This window comes from Pagrus major, chromosome 23 (genome assembly GCF_040436345.1).
Source record: "Pagrus major chromosome 23, Pma_NU_1.0".
Classification (NCBI taxonomy): Eukaryota; Metazoa; Chordata; class Actinopteri; order Spariformes; family Sparidae; genus Pagrus; species Pagrus major.
The window spans coordinates 15928138-15944409 of NC_133237.1; the positions used below are offsets into that span (position 1 = coordinate 15928138).

Genomic DNA, 16272 nt, shown 5'->3' on the forward strand with positions numbered 1-16272 from the left:
TCCAGTGCCACAATGCGGGACACACCACACCGACTACAGCCAACGATACTTATGGATGGTCTGTTTTCTTGGTTAACCGATTACTTGTTTGGTGTATAAAATGTCAGAAAATGGTGAAAATGTTGACCTCAAATGTTTTGATTTGTCAACAACCCAAAGTTTACTGTCATAGAGGAGTAAAGAAACCAGAACATATTCACATTTCAGAAGCTGGAACCAGAGTGTTTTGACTTTTTGGTAAAAATAGTTGGCGATTAATTTAATAGCTGACACCTAATTGATTAATCAATTAATTGTTGCCGCTCTAGTCAGTTTTATTGCACCATTACAAGCAACTATACAGGCGTGCATCATGAAGAATTTGCTGTGTGGTGAATTTGTGTGTGGAGCTGCTCAAGTGGGGGCGTACAGATAATTACCATGACGTCTCAAGCATTTACACGGCAAGCTGGTTGCAATCGTGCCCAGTTGTAAAGTTCACTGATTGCAGCTGGCTTCGAGGCCCAATTAAACTCATTATTATAATTCAGGTTTATGGAGGGAAGAGTACGGGGGAGGGTAGCACACAGAGATCCACGCTGTTCTCCGATGTCCAGATCTGCTGCCTGTGTGGAAAACGGGCATGCAGTAATAGCTACCTCTGCACAGTTAAAAACACCCGTCTCAGACTCTTCACCCTCCGTCCCTCAGTCTCCATTTCAACCCCAACCAGAAAATAAACATTTCCCCCTCCATTATTCTCCATCCAAATTATATTCCGCCCGCAACCCCATTTTACTGGCTCATGCTCACGGGGCCTCTTTATGTTGTGACACTCCAAAGAAAACAGTCCTACCGAATGTTGTGGACGAGCAGAGCTAACCTGATACAAGCCAGCTAGCTACTCCGATTACACACCATGTTTACCAGGGCCCTTTTAATCAAAAGCAGACAAGAAAAAAGAACAAATCCATCTTTACATGCACCTCAGGCCTTAAATGACAGGGAGGAAATGTCCCACTATGGATGTTTGACTTTGGGCTTCCTTAGCTGCTCATGTACAATGCCGTAACTTAATCCATCAAGTGCAGAGAGAAATGGAGACAAGGCCTCCTTTTGATTATCGCATTTTGTCGTTTTCAACGCTGCGTCGTCATACCCAACAGACATGCACTGAGGCAATGCAGAACTGAAACAAAATTATCCACAGAAAAGGCACCATGATAACAAAGCAGAAACAAAGAATTAAAACCCTGAAGGACACGGAGGACTTGAGGACATGCAGAAGGGAACACGCTGAATGATAGCAAAGTGTGGGGCCTTTGCCTAAGAAACCAAACTCCAAAGTGAGATACTGAATAAATGGTGGCTAGCCTGAGTGGAAGGAGGCCCAGACACGAGCCTCTATCCCCCAGTTACATTAAAAACATTGATAAAAAAAGATACAGCAAGACCGAGTAAACGAACATTTTGACCTTGCAGATTACCGAGAAACAGGCCAGCCATTTCTGTTATCAGCATTTGCTGATTGCAGACTACGTCTAGGAGCTATTTAGCTTCATAAAGTGTTTGGTCAGCGCTTATTGTAGATGGATATGCCTCAATGAGAAGCTATTATATTTTTCCCTTCAATTTAACTCCTGAAACCTTGTTTGTTCTTGACAGTGTTCTGGGTGCTTGTCAGTGTGCAGATAACAGACAAGAATGGAGCCTCTGTAACTGTAACAGCAGCTTGGGTCAAAAAAAGCCTAGATGGGACCTCGGTCAAAGCTAAAGCTCCATTTAAGGATGCAGGGAAGGATAAAAAAGAAGGTAATGTGGGGAGATGGATGAGATAGTATAGATAACGTTGTTCATAAGCATAAAATTGTCCCTTACAGATCTTTTAAACACAAGCCAAAATTAAAAAATGTACATAAAAAACAATAGAAACTGTGCAAAGCAGTACGACTCTCCTGGGTACCAGCTGGTGCAGGGTAAACCACAGTAGAACAGTAAAATCAGTATTTCAGCAGATACTTTGTTGTTGTTTTTAATTTTATTTGTCAATAAAGTATTGTCAATTGTGTGTGCTTCACTATTGATTGCTTTTCTGGTCAAATATGTAAATCTTTAGTGCATAAAAGCTTGATGCGTGGGACAAAGTCCTATATAACTGTTCTACTTGACAGAAAAATGGAAACACTCGAGTTATATTATGCATTTAGAGCAATTTTCAGCAACAGATCTCGTTCAGGCTCAACAGTGAAAAGAGCTGGGAAAGTGAAGAATGAGAAGTAGGGGAAAAAACCAGAATGGCAATAAAGGGCAAGGTCTCATCTGTCATTTGATTACCTACCTGTTTTATATCAGTGCCTGTCTGCAGGCATCTGGAGGGGATGTGGCCTTGGGAGTGATAGCTCTCTGACACACCATTGCGGCATATGATAGCATGACTGAAGTGATTTAATACAGAACATACTGCAGATGGGTTAGCACACACCCAAGCAATTATGTTCAATGAGAAATCACAGTATTTCAAATTAACGGGCTAAAAAAAAAGGGCTTTTCTCAGATTCAAGTGAATTATATCTATTTAATAATTCCAATATGGTGATTTAAGAAAGTGTGGACACTTAGAAAGTCAGACAGTGGCTGAGTAAGAAGACATCAGGAAGACTCAACAGCTTGTCACCAGATGAGCAGGACAATTCGATAGAAATCCTCACATTGCTGGTACATTCTCTTCCAGTTGCGCCATCATCACACCCACCGCAAAACAGCGGCTACAGACTCTGAGTAAACTTCGACATTCCTCCGTCTAAGAGCAAAGACGCCACAAGGACAAACCTTCCTATAAAATTAACTAATTAACACCGTCTTCCGTGGTTTTAGCAGACACCCAGGTCCTGATGTGCCGCACTTGTAAGAGTTTTGTGGGGATTTTTCCAGACATCTAGTATGAATATCACAAAAAAACACTATTGCAAAGTGGCATCAGTGGCACCAGATATGCTCAATTTCCATGAAAAGCATGCTGGCACCAAACAATGCGATGGATTCCAAAGAGGCCCTCAGACAGGCGACTATCTGTCTCACTCAAACGCAGGAGGAAGTGGAGGAAATGGAGATGAGTGGCGAGCACGAGGGCAGAGGGAGGAGGCAGAGGGGAGGTTGTTTTTTAGGAACAACTCCTAAACGTCTCAAAGAAACACACACAGGTTTTAAAAGACAGGCAAAAAACAATGACATTCCTCAGCCACCGCTTCCCTACGGTAGTCTTGGGCTGATAAAAACTGTTACGCTGAATATCTGCAGCCAAACATGGGCACATATCAACTCTCAAGTACCTGTGCAATAAAACAAATGAGGAATTTGTGCTGCCATTACCTCATCGGAGAAAGGCGACACACAAGTATCACCTCTCTGCCTTTTTACAGTAATAATAAATGTATTAAATCCACCACAGCATGCTGAATCACCCGGCAGAGTCCGGTTTGCTCTAGTTTGGAATGACTTGGCCCGCCCGCCTGTTTATAATAGTACTAAAATGCATGAGCTGGATCTGACAAAGGAGTCCTCACTCACACCCCCCCTCTCTGTTCCCCTTCGTCCTCCATCCTTCCATTCCTGTCCTCTCGGGAGCCTGGCCACGCTCCCGCTCTCCTCCGCTCCTCGGCAGCCGTGTTTGGAAAAATAAACGGAGCGACTGGAAATGGTCAGGGGCAGAAAGTGACAAGTGGTGGTGCTAGAGGGAGAAGTGTAGATGTGTCTACTGCTGGTGCCTGACTCGTTGCACTGGTTATGGACAGAGGGATGCAGAGCACACACATACATGCACACACTGCATGAGAGAGGGGGATAGGAGTCTCTGTGTGTGGCTCTGACCCAAGAAACAACAGGAATGTGGAGGGACAGTGTCAGAGCTCTGGGAGGTCTTCATGCCCTTCGAGCCACACAGCCACGAGGAAGCTTCGCAATGTGCAGAGGGCCTCCATACATCTTTTCATATAGATCCACACACCAATATCCACATACCATGCATATAAACTGCATGCTTAGTATGTCAAATCACACACACACACACAAACACAGTCACACTTTGTACCGTGACACATGACCTCTCTCTGTGCAACAAGGTCAGTGTCATGTCAGTTGTGGGGAGCAGTGGTCTCACACTGGTGCAGTACTCACCCGCTGGAAGTGCCAAGTGACACCGTGCTGAGGGAAGAGTTCAGCTTCTTCATGTCCCAAAGCCGTACCTCCCGGGTACGCATCTACACACAACAACATGAGAGGATAAGTATTGTAAGCACACAGATATTCTTACCTACAGATGAGGATAAACTAACTAAGGCATATTGGTTTGTGTCCATTTTCCCCTGCAAGTTTTTAAATGATTTGTTAAGGAGTTCTTAAGAAGTTATACTTACTTACACATTAAGCCAACACAGTGTTAATGATGCATAATGGTAATGGTCGCTCATCTACACTGTAATCTCAAAAGCATAGGCAACTTTTTTGCAAAAAGCAAGTGCTTGATTTTGAACATATTTCATTGTTGTACTCTTTTTTGTTTACAGTTCTGTTATTTTAACTTTCTCAGTCCTTTGAAGCCGTTTTGATGTTATGCAATATGTCAATTGTCATTTTTTTCTGTCACTCTCTGATGACAGAATTGTATGAGCTTGCAAAACCCAATAAACAAAGTATAAAAAAAATTTTTTCTCACCATATCAAAGCCGGTGGTGAGTAAAAAGTTGTCTTTGGCCCACAGGATCCTTGAATCCTTGTTGTTCTGAAGGCTCTTGGCACTCTGTGGGACAAACAAAGCAAAATTGTAAATCAGACAACCAAAAAAAAGACAAATAAAACAACTTATACTTGACTATTTGATAGACTTCTCTGAGTCATTGTCTCTATAATGAATCCCAACTTCAAACATAACCTTGAAGTATAGTTCAAGATAACGAGGGGGCGATGAGTGAATGATTTTCAAGGAAGAGAAAGAGACAGAGAAAGGAAGGAAGGAAGACAGACGGGACTATCATAGGTGCCTCTGACAGATCCCTGTGGTTGGACAGAACGGGACTTGTCCCATGAAAGGAGCGCTTGTTGTTGTTGATGTAGCAGACAAGGGGACTTCTGCCCCGGGTGCAGCTTAGGTTACCAAACTGTGACACCGTGTCTGTGTGTGCGTTAACGTTACTGAGACTTTGTTACGCTGTTTCCATAGGGAATATGTGTCAAAACAGCACTGCCGCGCTGCGTTTGATGGGTGGTCTTCAAATGCACTTGACACATGTTTTCATAGAGATATCAGCTGAAAGTGTTGAAATGAGAGCATGTGCTTGTTTGTAAAGATAACATGTAAAAGATGAGCAAGAGGCAGATGGAAAGGGGCCATGTGAGTAAGTCTGTAGACATCAACACTTTACTGCTATCTAAATCAAGCCATTAATATGCAGTAATTATGAGAGGGGAGGACAAAAGAAGACACAAGATGCACAAGGCTGTTACTAAGTAACACCCTAAAATCAAGCTGTTTAGAGCGTATCTGCCAGGTACTAACTACTTCTAGTCTCACAGTCACAGTAAGTGAGCCCCTTGGTATCTGTGTACTAATTCTAGAGTTACATTCAGCTTTCCCATAAGGCCCGGAGGTCAGCGATGAAGTTTCCATGGAACAGGAGCCTTTAGCCCGTCAGCCCACTGTGTCTCCCCAAATTACTGTTGTCATTTTTATGGCCGCACAAACGCAGAGGAGCGTGGCTGGACGTCTGTGCATGGCAGGAGGACAGAGGCTTATTTTCTAACTCGCAACACTCTCTGCAGGAGTGTGCTGCCTCATTCTCATGTCACTGTTAAATAGCCACAGATGACAAATTGCAAAAACAAGTGGGGAGAACTTGAGCTGCCATGTCGCACCCTTGAATGCAAGGGTAACAGGGTAACAGGGCTCCGCACTCTACAACCTCCATTAAAATACAGTAGGTAGGACTATGTTTGAGTCCAATAACGGTTGGTCAAATAAGGATGAACAAAGAAAGATTGAATCCATGTGACACACACATGTGGGCCCTATCAATTCTAAGTCAAACCTCACTTCCTTTACTCTCCTTTCTGACGTCACTCTCGCCACATGCCCGGCCCGGCGGTTTGAGAATCGATTGCTTAGAGGAAAAAATGGAAGGTCTGGTTATTTAAATTTCTTTAAACTGTCTAAATCAAGCATTTCATCGCCGCTTGCTTTTCCCAAATCCTCTCCAGGGTGTTTCTTATTACAGTACATGTGGACAGTAAATGACACACACGTGTTAGCTTGCCTCCGGGTGAAGCAGGAGTTCTAGGGACAGAGGAAAATTAAGGATACGGGTGGTCATTTTTTTAGTCTGTGATCCGCTGTTTGTTTTATTGATTTCAATGAAAAGGAATTTTAACAGTCTACTCCCCTTCCCAGTGGGTGTACTGTAATCGCATCCTATCTTGGTTGAATAATAAAGATATGTAGAAATGTGACACTAATTTTAGGATGAATCATTTCTTCATCAGTGACCACAAGGGGCAGTGACTAAGCACATGCAGCATCTCCAAAATCATGTAGCTTAGTTTGTGCGCTGTTGTAACCAAATAATACCCAAGTGACGTTTGAACTTTAGATGACTGTCTTGCAAATCATAGTAGAATGAGACACGGCTACACTTAACGTTTCTGCGACATTTCAGTCTTTAAAGGAGATCTCTTACGCTTTTATGTTTTTTTCCTTTCCCTCAGTGTTTTATAGGTTCTTGTGCACGTAAAAGATCTTGAAAGTTAAAAAAGGTCAAAGTCCGCAGAAGCTCCTCTCTCCCACAGAAAACACTGCTCCGAAATGCCTCGTCAGTAGTCCCACCTTTAATTCTGTGACTTTGTGACATCACACTACGTCACAGAGTCACAAATTTGTAAAAATGTATGCCTAGCAGCTAGTTTTGCACTTAACAACTGATTGAGCACAGCTGCTCTGTTGCTGTTAGCGGTGCTGGCTCAGGTATGTGTGAGCTGACCAATCAGAGCAGACTGGGTATTTAAGGCCTTAAAGAGACGGGAGCTTTTACAGGAATTACACACACACAACTTGTGGAGCGGAGTGGCTGAGACAGACACATGATTTACCCTGTTACAAGACACTGTACCATTACAATGATTATGAAGCTGTTATTTTAAGGTAAAAAAAAAAGTAAGCAAATGTTTGACATTTTTATTATAAATATGATTTAAACAATGAGTCCATTATCAGAGTAGTTGGCGATGAATTTTCCTCGATCGGCTTCGCTCTAAACTTAACTTACTCACCCTCCTGGCTCTAGCTCAGTGGTATCAATCTTCTTTTCGGACTTTCAGAAAGACAGTAAAGAAGACTATTCTTTAAACAATGCAAGGCAACATACCATGCATACCTCCTTCCTGGATACATAGAAATGAATTTAAATCTCCTATAAATTTCGTAAGTTGAAAGGGTTCAAAGATTATTTCCCAAATTGTTTGACTTTTCCGCTGAATTTAAAAGCTTAAGCCAAGACTCCTGTGCTGGAACCATCCCTGTCCGTGAAGCAGAACAAACCATAAATCATAAGCAGTCAGCTGAATGTTATGGAGGTCAAACTGTTGTATGACCAAATTTATTGTTTTCAGCTATGAGGCGACTTGACAGTGTTATATATGTTGCGAACACACACTGACATCAAATCACGGTTATAAAAAAGAAATTCTCACATGTGCACTTCTGCACCTCTCTCAGGGATGATGTGTCTTTGTCCATACCAGTGTTTTATCTGACACCATCTGTATGAGATACAGATGTTTTCTGGCTTCTGGTGTGCTCCCAAATAGTTTTATCCACTGAGAGGGATTAGAAAACACTCTACTGACCTGGCTCTCAAACACGCTTCAGCAGTTACCCCACTAAAGCACTGAAGGAGTTGATAATAAGTCCTGCTTTGAATAAACACTTAAGCCGTGACTCAAGATCATTTTTCAGCCCGCAGTCAGCCAGTACGCCTCGTGCAGGTAACTGAACTCATATTTGCCTTGATAAGTCCATACAAGTGAGTCAGTTGAAAAATAACCCAGATGTACGAGAGAGGTCCAGAGTAAACCAAGACCTCCAAAAAAGCAATAGATTAGAAGAGAGTGAGGGAAGGAGAACGGCTAAAGCAGAGCGGTGTAAACAGACAGAGTTAATTCATTGCCATTGGGCTGTTCATCACCGGCACCACTGGCTGATTTCCTTCCAGGGGCAAAACAATGCAGAGGTGGCACTCTGACCAAACTAGGAACAAGTTGAGCTCTGACTATTTTAATCTGTTCAAGGTCTGTTTAACATGTGGTGTCTGATTCATATTTCTGGCTAACAGCAGGCGATTCATATTACACGCAAGAGTAAACAGCACTAATTCTGCATCAGCACTTTTTATTGCCATATTCAGTCATGCTGATCTGTCACTGAGCACCAGATGAGTGTGTCAGGATGACCTCTTTGTTTCTCAAATGCAATGTTGTAATTACTCTCTAATGAGCTGAAGAAGCAGGCTCACAGGTGAAGGAGACCAAGGCTGCGTTCAGACCTATTTCAGACATGCACTACAATTGTAATCTAGCATCAACGCACCAGTCAACTTCCTGAAACATGCAGAACATTATGATGTCATGATGTGAAGTTGACCTTTGACATTTTGGTTGTAAAATGTCATAAGTTCATCATTTTATCCTGTTAGACATTTGCGTAAAATGATGTCATAATTATCATATGAATTGTTGCGTAATGGCTGGAAATGTGTTTTGTTAGGTCACAGGGACCTTTGACCTTTGAGCACCAAAATCTAATTAGAGTCTAAGTGGATGTTTGTGCCAAATTTGAAGAAATTCCCTCAAGGTGTTTCTGAGATATCGAGTTCACAAGAATGGGACAACATGAGGTCGTGGTGATGTTGACGTACAGATGGCATATGGCATTAATTTGAAGGCAACCAATGAGGTTGCCAATGTAGGGGCTGCAGTAAAACAATGCAGGGTTATTAGGCAAAAAAAAATCATCCCACTAGGCATTAAAATACAATCAAAAGCACTTAAAGTTGTATTAGATTTAATTCTCAAGGGAACATGAATGTGTGTACCACAAGTCATGACAATACATCCAATAGTTGTTGAGATGGTTCAACTAAAACCACACATTTTAACCTCAAGGGGTGCTCAATAGAGCCTGATTTTTGGGGTTGATGCCGATACCAATATCCTACTAGAGAGAGAGGGAGGAATGAATCACTGTGTGGATATCTGCACCAAATTTCAAGGCAAACCATCCGATGGTTGCTGTATTTCAGTCAGAAGAGTTTGACCGGCAGACAATCCTTGGTGATTATGGCTCTACAGAAGCTTTCAAAATATTTAGATCTGACTATGGAGTAGAGAGGACAAACAGACACATTTCTCCTCCAGGGGCTCGATATAAAAAATACATCACCTTTCTATGAACCGGCTCCGGAGCAGACTGACTTGGTTTTGCCATTACAGCACCCCTCAGGCTTTCACTACGCTGCCTCAGCCAACCACTTCCAAGGTTGAAGGCAGATAAACCGGCTTGACGTCTCTAACGACAGACAGCTATGATGTCATCCTTCACCCGGATATGAAGGCACGCGCTGCTTTGAGCACTTCGATGAAGATGTCAGCAGGGCTTGGCAGCTGGAGCGACACAAGTGCAATTGAGGATTAGGGGGTTTGTGCTGGGCCTCAGCTCACCTTTTCCCAATAAACAGAGTTCAGCTTCAGGAAGCGTAACGCAGCCATCAGAGTGCTACATTACTACTAACGCCCCGGGGCAGCCAGAGGACACAACATCTGGACCTTGTGTGTGTGTATATATAAATGTTGCCAAACAGTATCTCTTCCTGCAGTCATAAATTTAACTCAAATCCCATTCACCTACAGCCCCCGCCTCAGAGCTCAATTTTACAGACATGCTACAAATCGATCATGACACACTTGAAAACAGAGAGAAAACAAGAGAGAGGTTGTGAGAAATCGGAAAAAAAGACAAATGTTTTCCTTAGCAGCTGAACAAAGGATCTGCGTTGATGGAATTCGCACACGACAGAGAAAAGAGAAATGGTTCATGACTTGACAAAATACGAGCGCAGGAGGTGTGAAGAATCAGTTACACCTGTTTGAGTTACTGGCTCACACACACGATAAAGGAAGTGGAGGAAATGACATCACTCCTGGGAAAAGAGTATTACTAACACAGGTGTCTACATCAAGATGTGGGAAAATATTTTTCAGACTGCTAATGAACAAGATCTAATAGCTAGAAAGGGCTCAAGAAGAAGAAAAACAAAAAGGATGAAAGCATCGCTGGCCTTGATAATGAAAATCAAACTCAAATGACACCAGGCAGAGTTTACACTCCGGTGAACCACTTTTCAGACAGAGATTCAGACACAGGAAAGTGCCAGTCAGCAGTCTGGCCAATTATGGTTTTATAGGTCTATTTAATATCCTCTCCCAATATAAACAATCGGGGATCACTCTATCTCCTTCTGTCCTTCTCCCTCAGATATTTAACTTCTGAACTTCAACAGACGGAGTGCACATCTGTGTCACTCACGGAGAATGTTGATTCACCCACCGGGACGAATATCAGGTGTCTGTATGCACATATGGGAACTATCACAAACTCTGCATCTCCCTCCGTTTCTCCCACTGACTCTCTTTCTATCTGTCGTTGCAGCTCTTTGTTTATCAGCGACATAGGCGTGTAAGTGTTTAAGAATAAGTGCCAGTGGTGCAGAAATTTGTTAAGTGTCATGAAAGATGGAGAACTTCTGAAGTTCATCCAGTTTTATTTGTATAGTAGTAAAATGGAAGATCTTTCACTTGGATAATATTTGTTTAGCAAAGATAATTATCAATCAGTTTTTCTTTTATTGCTGGTGTAGTTTGGCTTTTTTTTAAAGGAATAGTTTGAAATTTTCAAAAATACACTTATTTGTTTTCTTGCCAAAAGTAGTAAGTCAGCAGCCTGTTAGCTTAGCTTAGCATAAAAACAAGAAATGGTTGGAAAGGGCTGGCCTGGCTCTTTCCAAAGGTAACAAAAACTCCTACGAGCACCTCTAAACCTCACTAATTATAAACATGTTATACAGTTAATCTGCATAACAAACAAAGTGCAGTGCCAAGTTGTGGCTGTATCCCCATGTCACCTGTCTTTATGCTAAGCTTATCAGCTGCTAGCTATAGCTTAATATTTGTCATACAGACATATGGTATATTTTCTCATCTAAGGCCGAGGAAAAAAACAACTGGACTACAGTTTTGAAGAGATAGAAGTGATCATATTTGGACAAGAGGGTGGAGGTAGAACCTGAGGACCCACCGTGGTAGCGAATATGCCCTGCTTTATCTTCTATTTTACACTAACATCATGCTTCATTGAGGAAGGCTTGAAAATAGTGGTTGAGACCATAAACTCATCCGGAAACTGTTAACTGAAGTAATAAATCAAATGAGAAGTGGGGTCATTTTCTCATAAGCTTACATACAATCTTCCTTTTCGGACTTCTTTTTGAAACCAGTTACCTGTCGGATATTAGAAACAATGCAAGTCTAAGGGTTGGACCAAAAAAGCATCGTCCATATTTTATACAGTAAATTTTGTCGGTAAACAAGCATATTTCTCCTACGTATTTTTTAACAAAGGAGTCTTTTCACCAGATCAGACAGTTCTAGTTGCTGTGTAGAGTTTAATAAAAACACGACTTCATGTATAGACCCAGCTGCAGCCACTCATCTCTACAACCTGCTCCTCATTTTCCCCCCTCTCTTTCCACTCTTCTCATTCTTTTCCATCCATTTCCCTTCCTCTAATCAATAACCGTTGCCTTGTAGCTTTCATCACCCCCAAAACAGTCTCCCTCTCAGTCCTTTCATCCACGGCTAATTAGTCTTTTCAGCAATGACTGGGTTTTCTCCATCCTGTTCTGTCTTCACGGCCCATTAAAGTTAGGTTTCTGAGTCAGGATTCACTATCTTGAATGTAACTCTGACTTTACAGAAGCAGACGGACTTCTAGAAATAGGACAGAAGGGGGGGAAGAAGAAGCATACTGGGGGAGGTTGAAGATAGAAATCAAACCAGCCATTTTATTCTTTCATTTCCTCTGCTGCCTACCGCCACTTTTTCTCTGTTGATTGAAACCATCTCACATTTCGCCCATTTCTCCAAAAAGTCCAGAAGCCACAAGCCGTTCTCTTATTTTTTCCATACTTCTCCTTCCTCTGCTCTCTCCCCTTTTCCTGAAGATGAAAATTAATGTGCAAGGTCAGAAGCTGGGCAGAGAGTGTAATCTAAGGAAATGACAACACGGCGTTAATCCTAAAGTGCAGCTGTAACAGCACAAATCTGAGAGGTGACCCCTCTGACACGCGGCGATCGTACATCTTGAACTCACCTCATGATTTCAAGATGTATGACTGTCAGCTTGTGCAGTACACGCAATGTCCAAACAAATCTTTAGTAGGATAATTAAAAGAGCAAAGTCTGACTTTGTCTGATTAACCTCCCAGACTTCCATCATCCTTTTTTCATATTTGTCTTGCCTGCAGTCATTCTTTCCCCAGTCTCATTTCCTTTGTGTCAGCAAGTAAAAAGCACCGTGCAGTAAAAAACTAGCAGAGATGTGAGCCAACAGGACAATGAGCACAGCTACTGGGCCAGGTCTGCTCTATAGACTCCAGGCGGAGGGACAAGTGATACGAGCTGGACCGCTCCCCAGTTAAATATAGTGTCCAGCTGCAATGGGATATCCAGAAGTCTTTTCCCTATAGCCAGTTGTTTTGATTTGGTTCTTTTCTATGCCTACACTTTTTCTTAGCCTTAATGGGAACAAGCTAGAGGGATAAAGATAGGACACGGAGATGAATGGTGAAAGAAAGGGGAACACTGCACCCTTGGTTTTATGCACAAGGCACATCAATCTTATGGGGATCAGGGAGGGATTTCCTCAATTTCATCCTACACACTCCCCAAATACTACATGTCCTATGTATCATATATCCTATATTTCCTGTATACAGTAATAAGGGGGCAGGTGCAATGCTGTCATGGAGGTTGTTACAGTTTATATACCTCACCCATAAATACAATCTTTATTTTCACATGCTCCAACACTAAATAAGGCTGATATTTTCAAACCTTTGCTTGTTTATTATTGAACTCATCCATCACACAGTCACAAGCCACATTGTCACGTAACACGGCGTCACACACTGCACCACTTGCCATTACAACCACAAGTAAATTCTTAACGTCTGAGAAACACTGCATTGATTACCATGCTTTTAGATAATGTCTCCCAGGTGCAACGTGCAACATGGGTTTGTTTTGCATCAGTAAAAACATGGCAAAAGGCAGTGACAGTTCTCTGGAGTGTTTTTTCAGCCTTCTAGGGAGACTAAATCTGAAGTCTGTGAATATTTTGGTTTTTGATTGGAAAGTGTCACTCTGTCTTTAAAACATCCAGAAAGAAAATTGCTGAGAAAGGGGGCGACAGTTTGGAAATGTCATGGTTTATCTGTCTTATTTGTTAAAAGCTCATCAATAATGTAAACTAAAGCTTTCACTGTTACGTAGAAAAACAGCTGCTGTATATTTGCCCATTCCACGCGATACAACGTTTTTGTGTTTCATCTCTAGATGCTATCACATAAGACTAAGAAGCAAATCTTCACATTTGAGAAGCTAGAACCAGAGAATTTGGGGGATTTTTTTTCAACAATTAATCGATTATCATAACATTACCAATTAATTTTCATGATTCACGATTGATGAACTTTCAGATCTACACCTTAAACTCTCTAACATTATCTGTATCAATAGTAACACCGGGACAGAGAGCTGGCTCAGCGTCTGTGCACCGCAGAGACTTTTGAGAGACTGATCGCCACCGACTGCCCGCCACAAAGACGTCACCCTGTGTTTTAAGAGGGCAGGAAAAAATACTGGCCCCTGGAAACATTCTTCCTCATGGAAAAATAAATCAAGAGGGGGGAAAAGAGGTAGATGGAAAAAGGGGGTTTAACAAAAGATCGGTTTCCTTTTTGGATAGTGGATTACAGAAGAGCAAAGAAAGAGCGTGTTGAAGAGTTAGCAAGACAAAGAGAACAATGCAGTGAATGACAGACAAGAGTATAGGTAAAGATGTTTGTGGTTTGTCCATGAGTGGCTAAAAATACAGGCAGGAAAAATGAACGTTGTATGTACAAGTGCTCTGGTAGCCCCGCTTTCTCACCAGTGTAGGCTTTCAGGAGCTGGCAAAACGCGACCTTACCTCCACTGCTGCAGGATGTCACTTGTTTGCTGCACTCTCTTTTCTATCATTAACATTTAAAGTCATACAGATCAACTAAATGAGAAGGGCTACGCTTACCAAAAACAGAGATTTCATGTTTTTATTTGTGTCAGAGGACAAAGATCCACGGAGGTGACTGGTCAAAAGTACAGCCAAAAAACTAATACTAAACACTGCAGGTACTGTATGTCCTGCCCTGCTATTCGGTGGTGAGGAAGTAATCTTATCCAGCATGTGCGTTTGTTGAGGAATCTGAGGGGGCAGGTGTAAAAACCATTACCAAGCCTGAGCCAGTGCAGGTTGTTTTCTATCCACTCACAATCATTCACTCAACAGATCTAGCCAAGGATCACATGTTTTTTATTTTGCTTGCTTTGGATGGCCAGGCATACTGTAAGAGATTGATGGGAGATTTATTTTCAGACGCTCAAAGAATCCAGAGAAAAGGGCCAGCTAAAGTAGTGGTGTAAAAATTGAAATATAGGAAGTAAATAATCCCTAAATCCCATGGTGTTGTCTAATATTATTTGCAGAGTGATGAATCATACATCAGGATGTCATAATATCTTTTCCAAGTTTGAGTTGGAGTCCTTCTTAATGTTTTTTAAAACTAGGTTTAGGGTGCAGACTTGTGTTGTGATTTTTGGTACAGGCTCTGCGAACAAATCAGTTTAACTGCCCTGCTAAGTGAAATGAAACACTGAAGTGGTAGAAGGGCTGTGTTTATTGAGCCACGGTGCTAATTGGGCCGTGTGGCCACAGTCGGAGATCCAGCCAGCCACTGGTGCCAGCTTGGGCTGTGGTCACCCCTCTCTGGGGCCAGGGGGGACAACAGATTGGACCCAATCACAGCCCACTGAGGGGGGACTGGCACCAGCTGCACCGTGCCTACTGGCAGGGGCCTCCCTTTGGGAAAACTACCCAAGGTCACAGAGGCTGGTCTTGGATTGGAGCGCCACGCAGAGCTAACCAGTTCCTGGAACTAACATGATTAACGGGACCACTGAATTGCTCGTATCTGCTTTTGAGTCCAAGAGAAGCACTGCAGAGCCATAGGAGATTTCAAGTGCATGTTTGGTGATCTCTGGGGTTTTTGATGGTTAATGTGGTTGAGGTTCAGGCAATGAATATTCTAGAGATGCACTTAGTGGCTTGGTCCTTTAAATCTGAACAGAGATCCATGCGGCAGGACAGGGCACTAATGACAGAGGAAAGAATGATGCTGCTGACGACAGCAAGAACTCCGACACCCGGGGCTGATGAGAATCTGCACGCCAGACCTGCTCCGAAAAGACAAAGAGATGATTCTTTGGGAGGTTTTCTTATGAAGAGAGGATGTGTTCAACACAGCACACAGCTAATCATGCCTACACTGTGGGGGAAACTGTGAGCCCCTCAATCCTTAAAGCCCGACCAGGCCCTCCAGTGCCTGCTGTCATCTAGGGCTCTTTCAAAGCTGCCATGGATACAGTTTGCTTGCCTCACCCCCTTCCCTGAAACCACATCATAGATGCTTCACATCTTCAAAGCACCCCCACACACTTGTAGAGAAGCATGAATTGTGCACAGTGGGGTTTGCTCAGGAGGCACATGTGTGCAAGGCATGTCAGGATCATGTCATTTGTGTATAATCATGGAAAGGGTGAGTGTGTTCGTAATCTATTATTTGTTTGCTGTAATCAAAGTGTTGTATTGGAACTTTCCTGCATTAACATCAAGGAATGAGAAATCATTCAAGTCGAAGACAAATTCTTCACTGACTGGTAGAAAAACACAGTTAATGTGATTATAATTACAGTAGCAGGTGTTAGCCTAAAGGGAAATAAATGTGCATAGAGATCAAATGTGTGGAACATGCTCGCCAATGCACACACACTGGGTATCATTTCAGTGCCAGCCACCCGAGTGTTGAACCCCTAGCAGCGAGC

General features: G+C 42.5%; 1 protein-coding gene across 1 annotated transcript in view; it reads right to left on the reverse strand.

Moving 5' to 3' along the window:
• coro7 (coronin 7) overlaps positions 1-16272 on the reverse strand; it is a 112711-nt gene that overhangs the window by 72339 nt on the left and 24100 nt on the right. The window contains exons 8-9 of the mRNA XM_073494472.1: positions 4691-4774; positions 4153-4235 (exon numbers count right to left, since the gene is read on the reverse strand). Coding sequence (XP_073350573.1) covers positions 4153-4235; positions 4691-4774 — 167 coding nt within the window. The remainder of the gene's footprint in view (positions 1-4152; positions 4236-4690; positions 4775-16272) is intronic.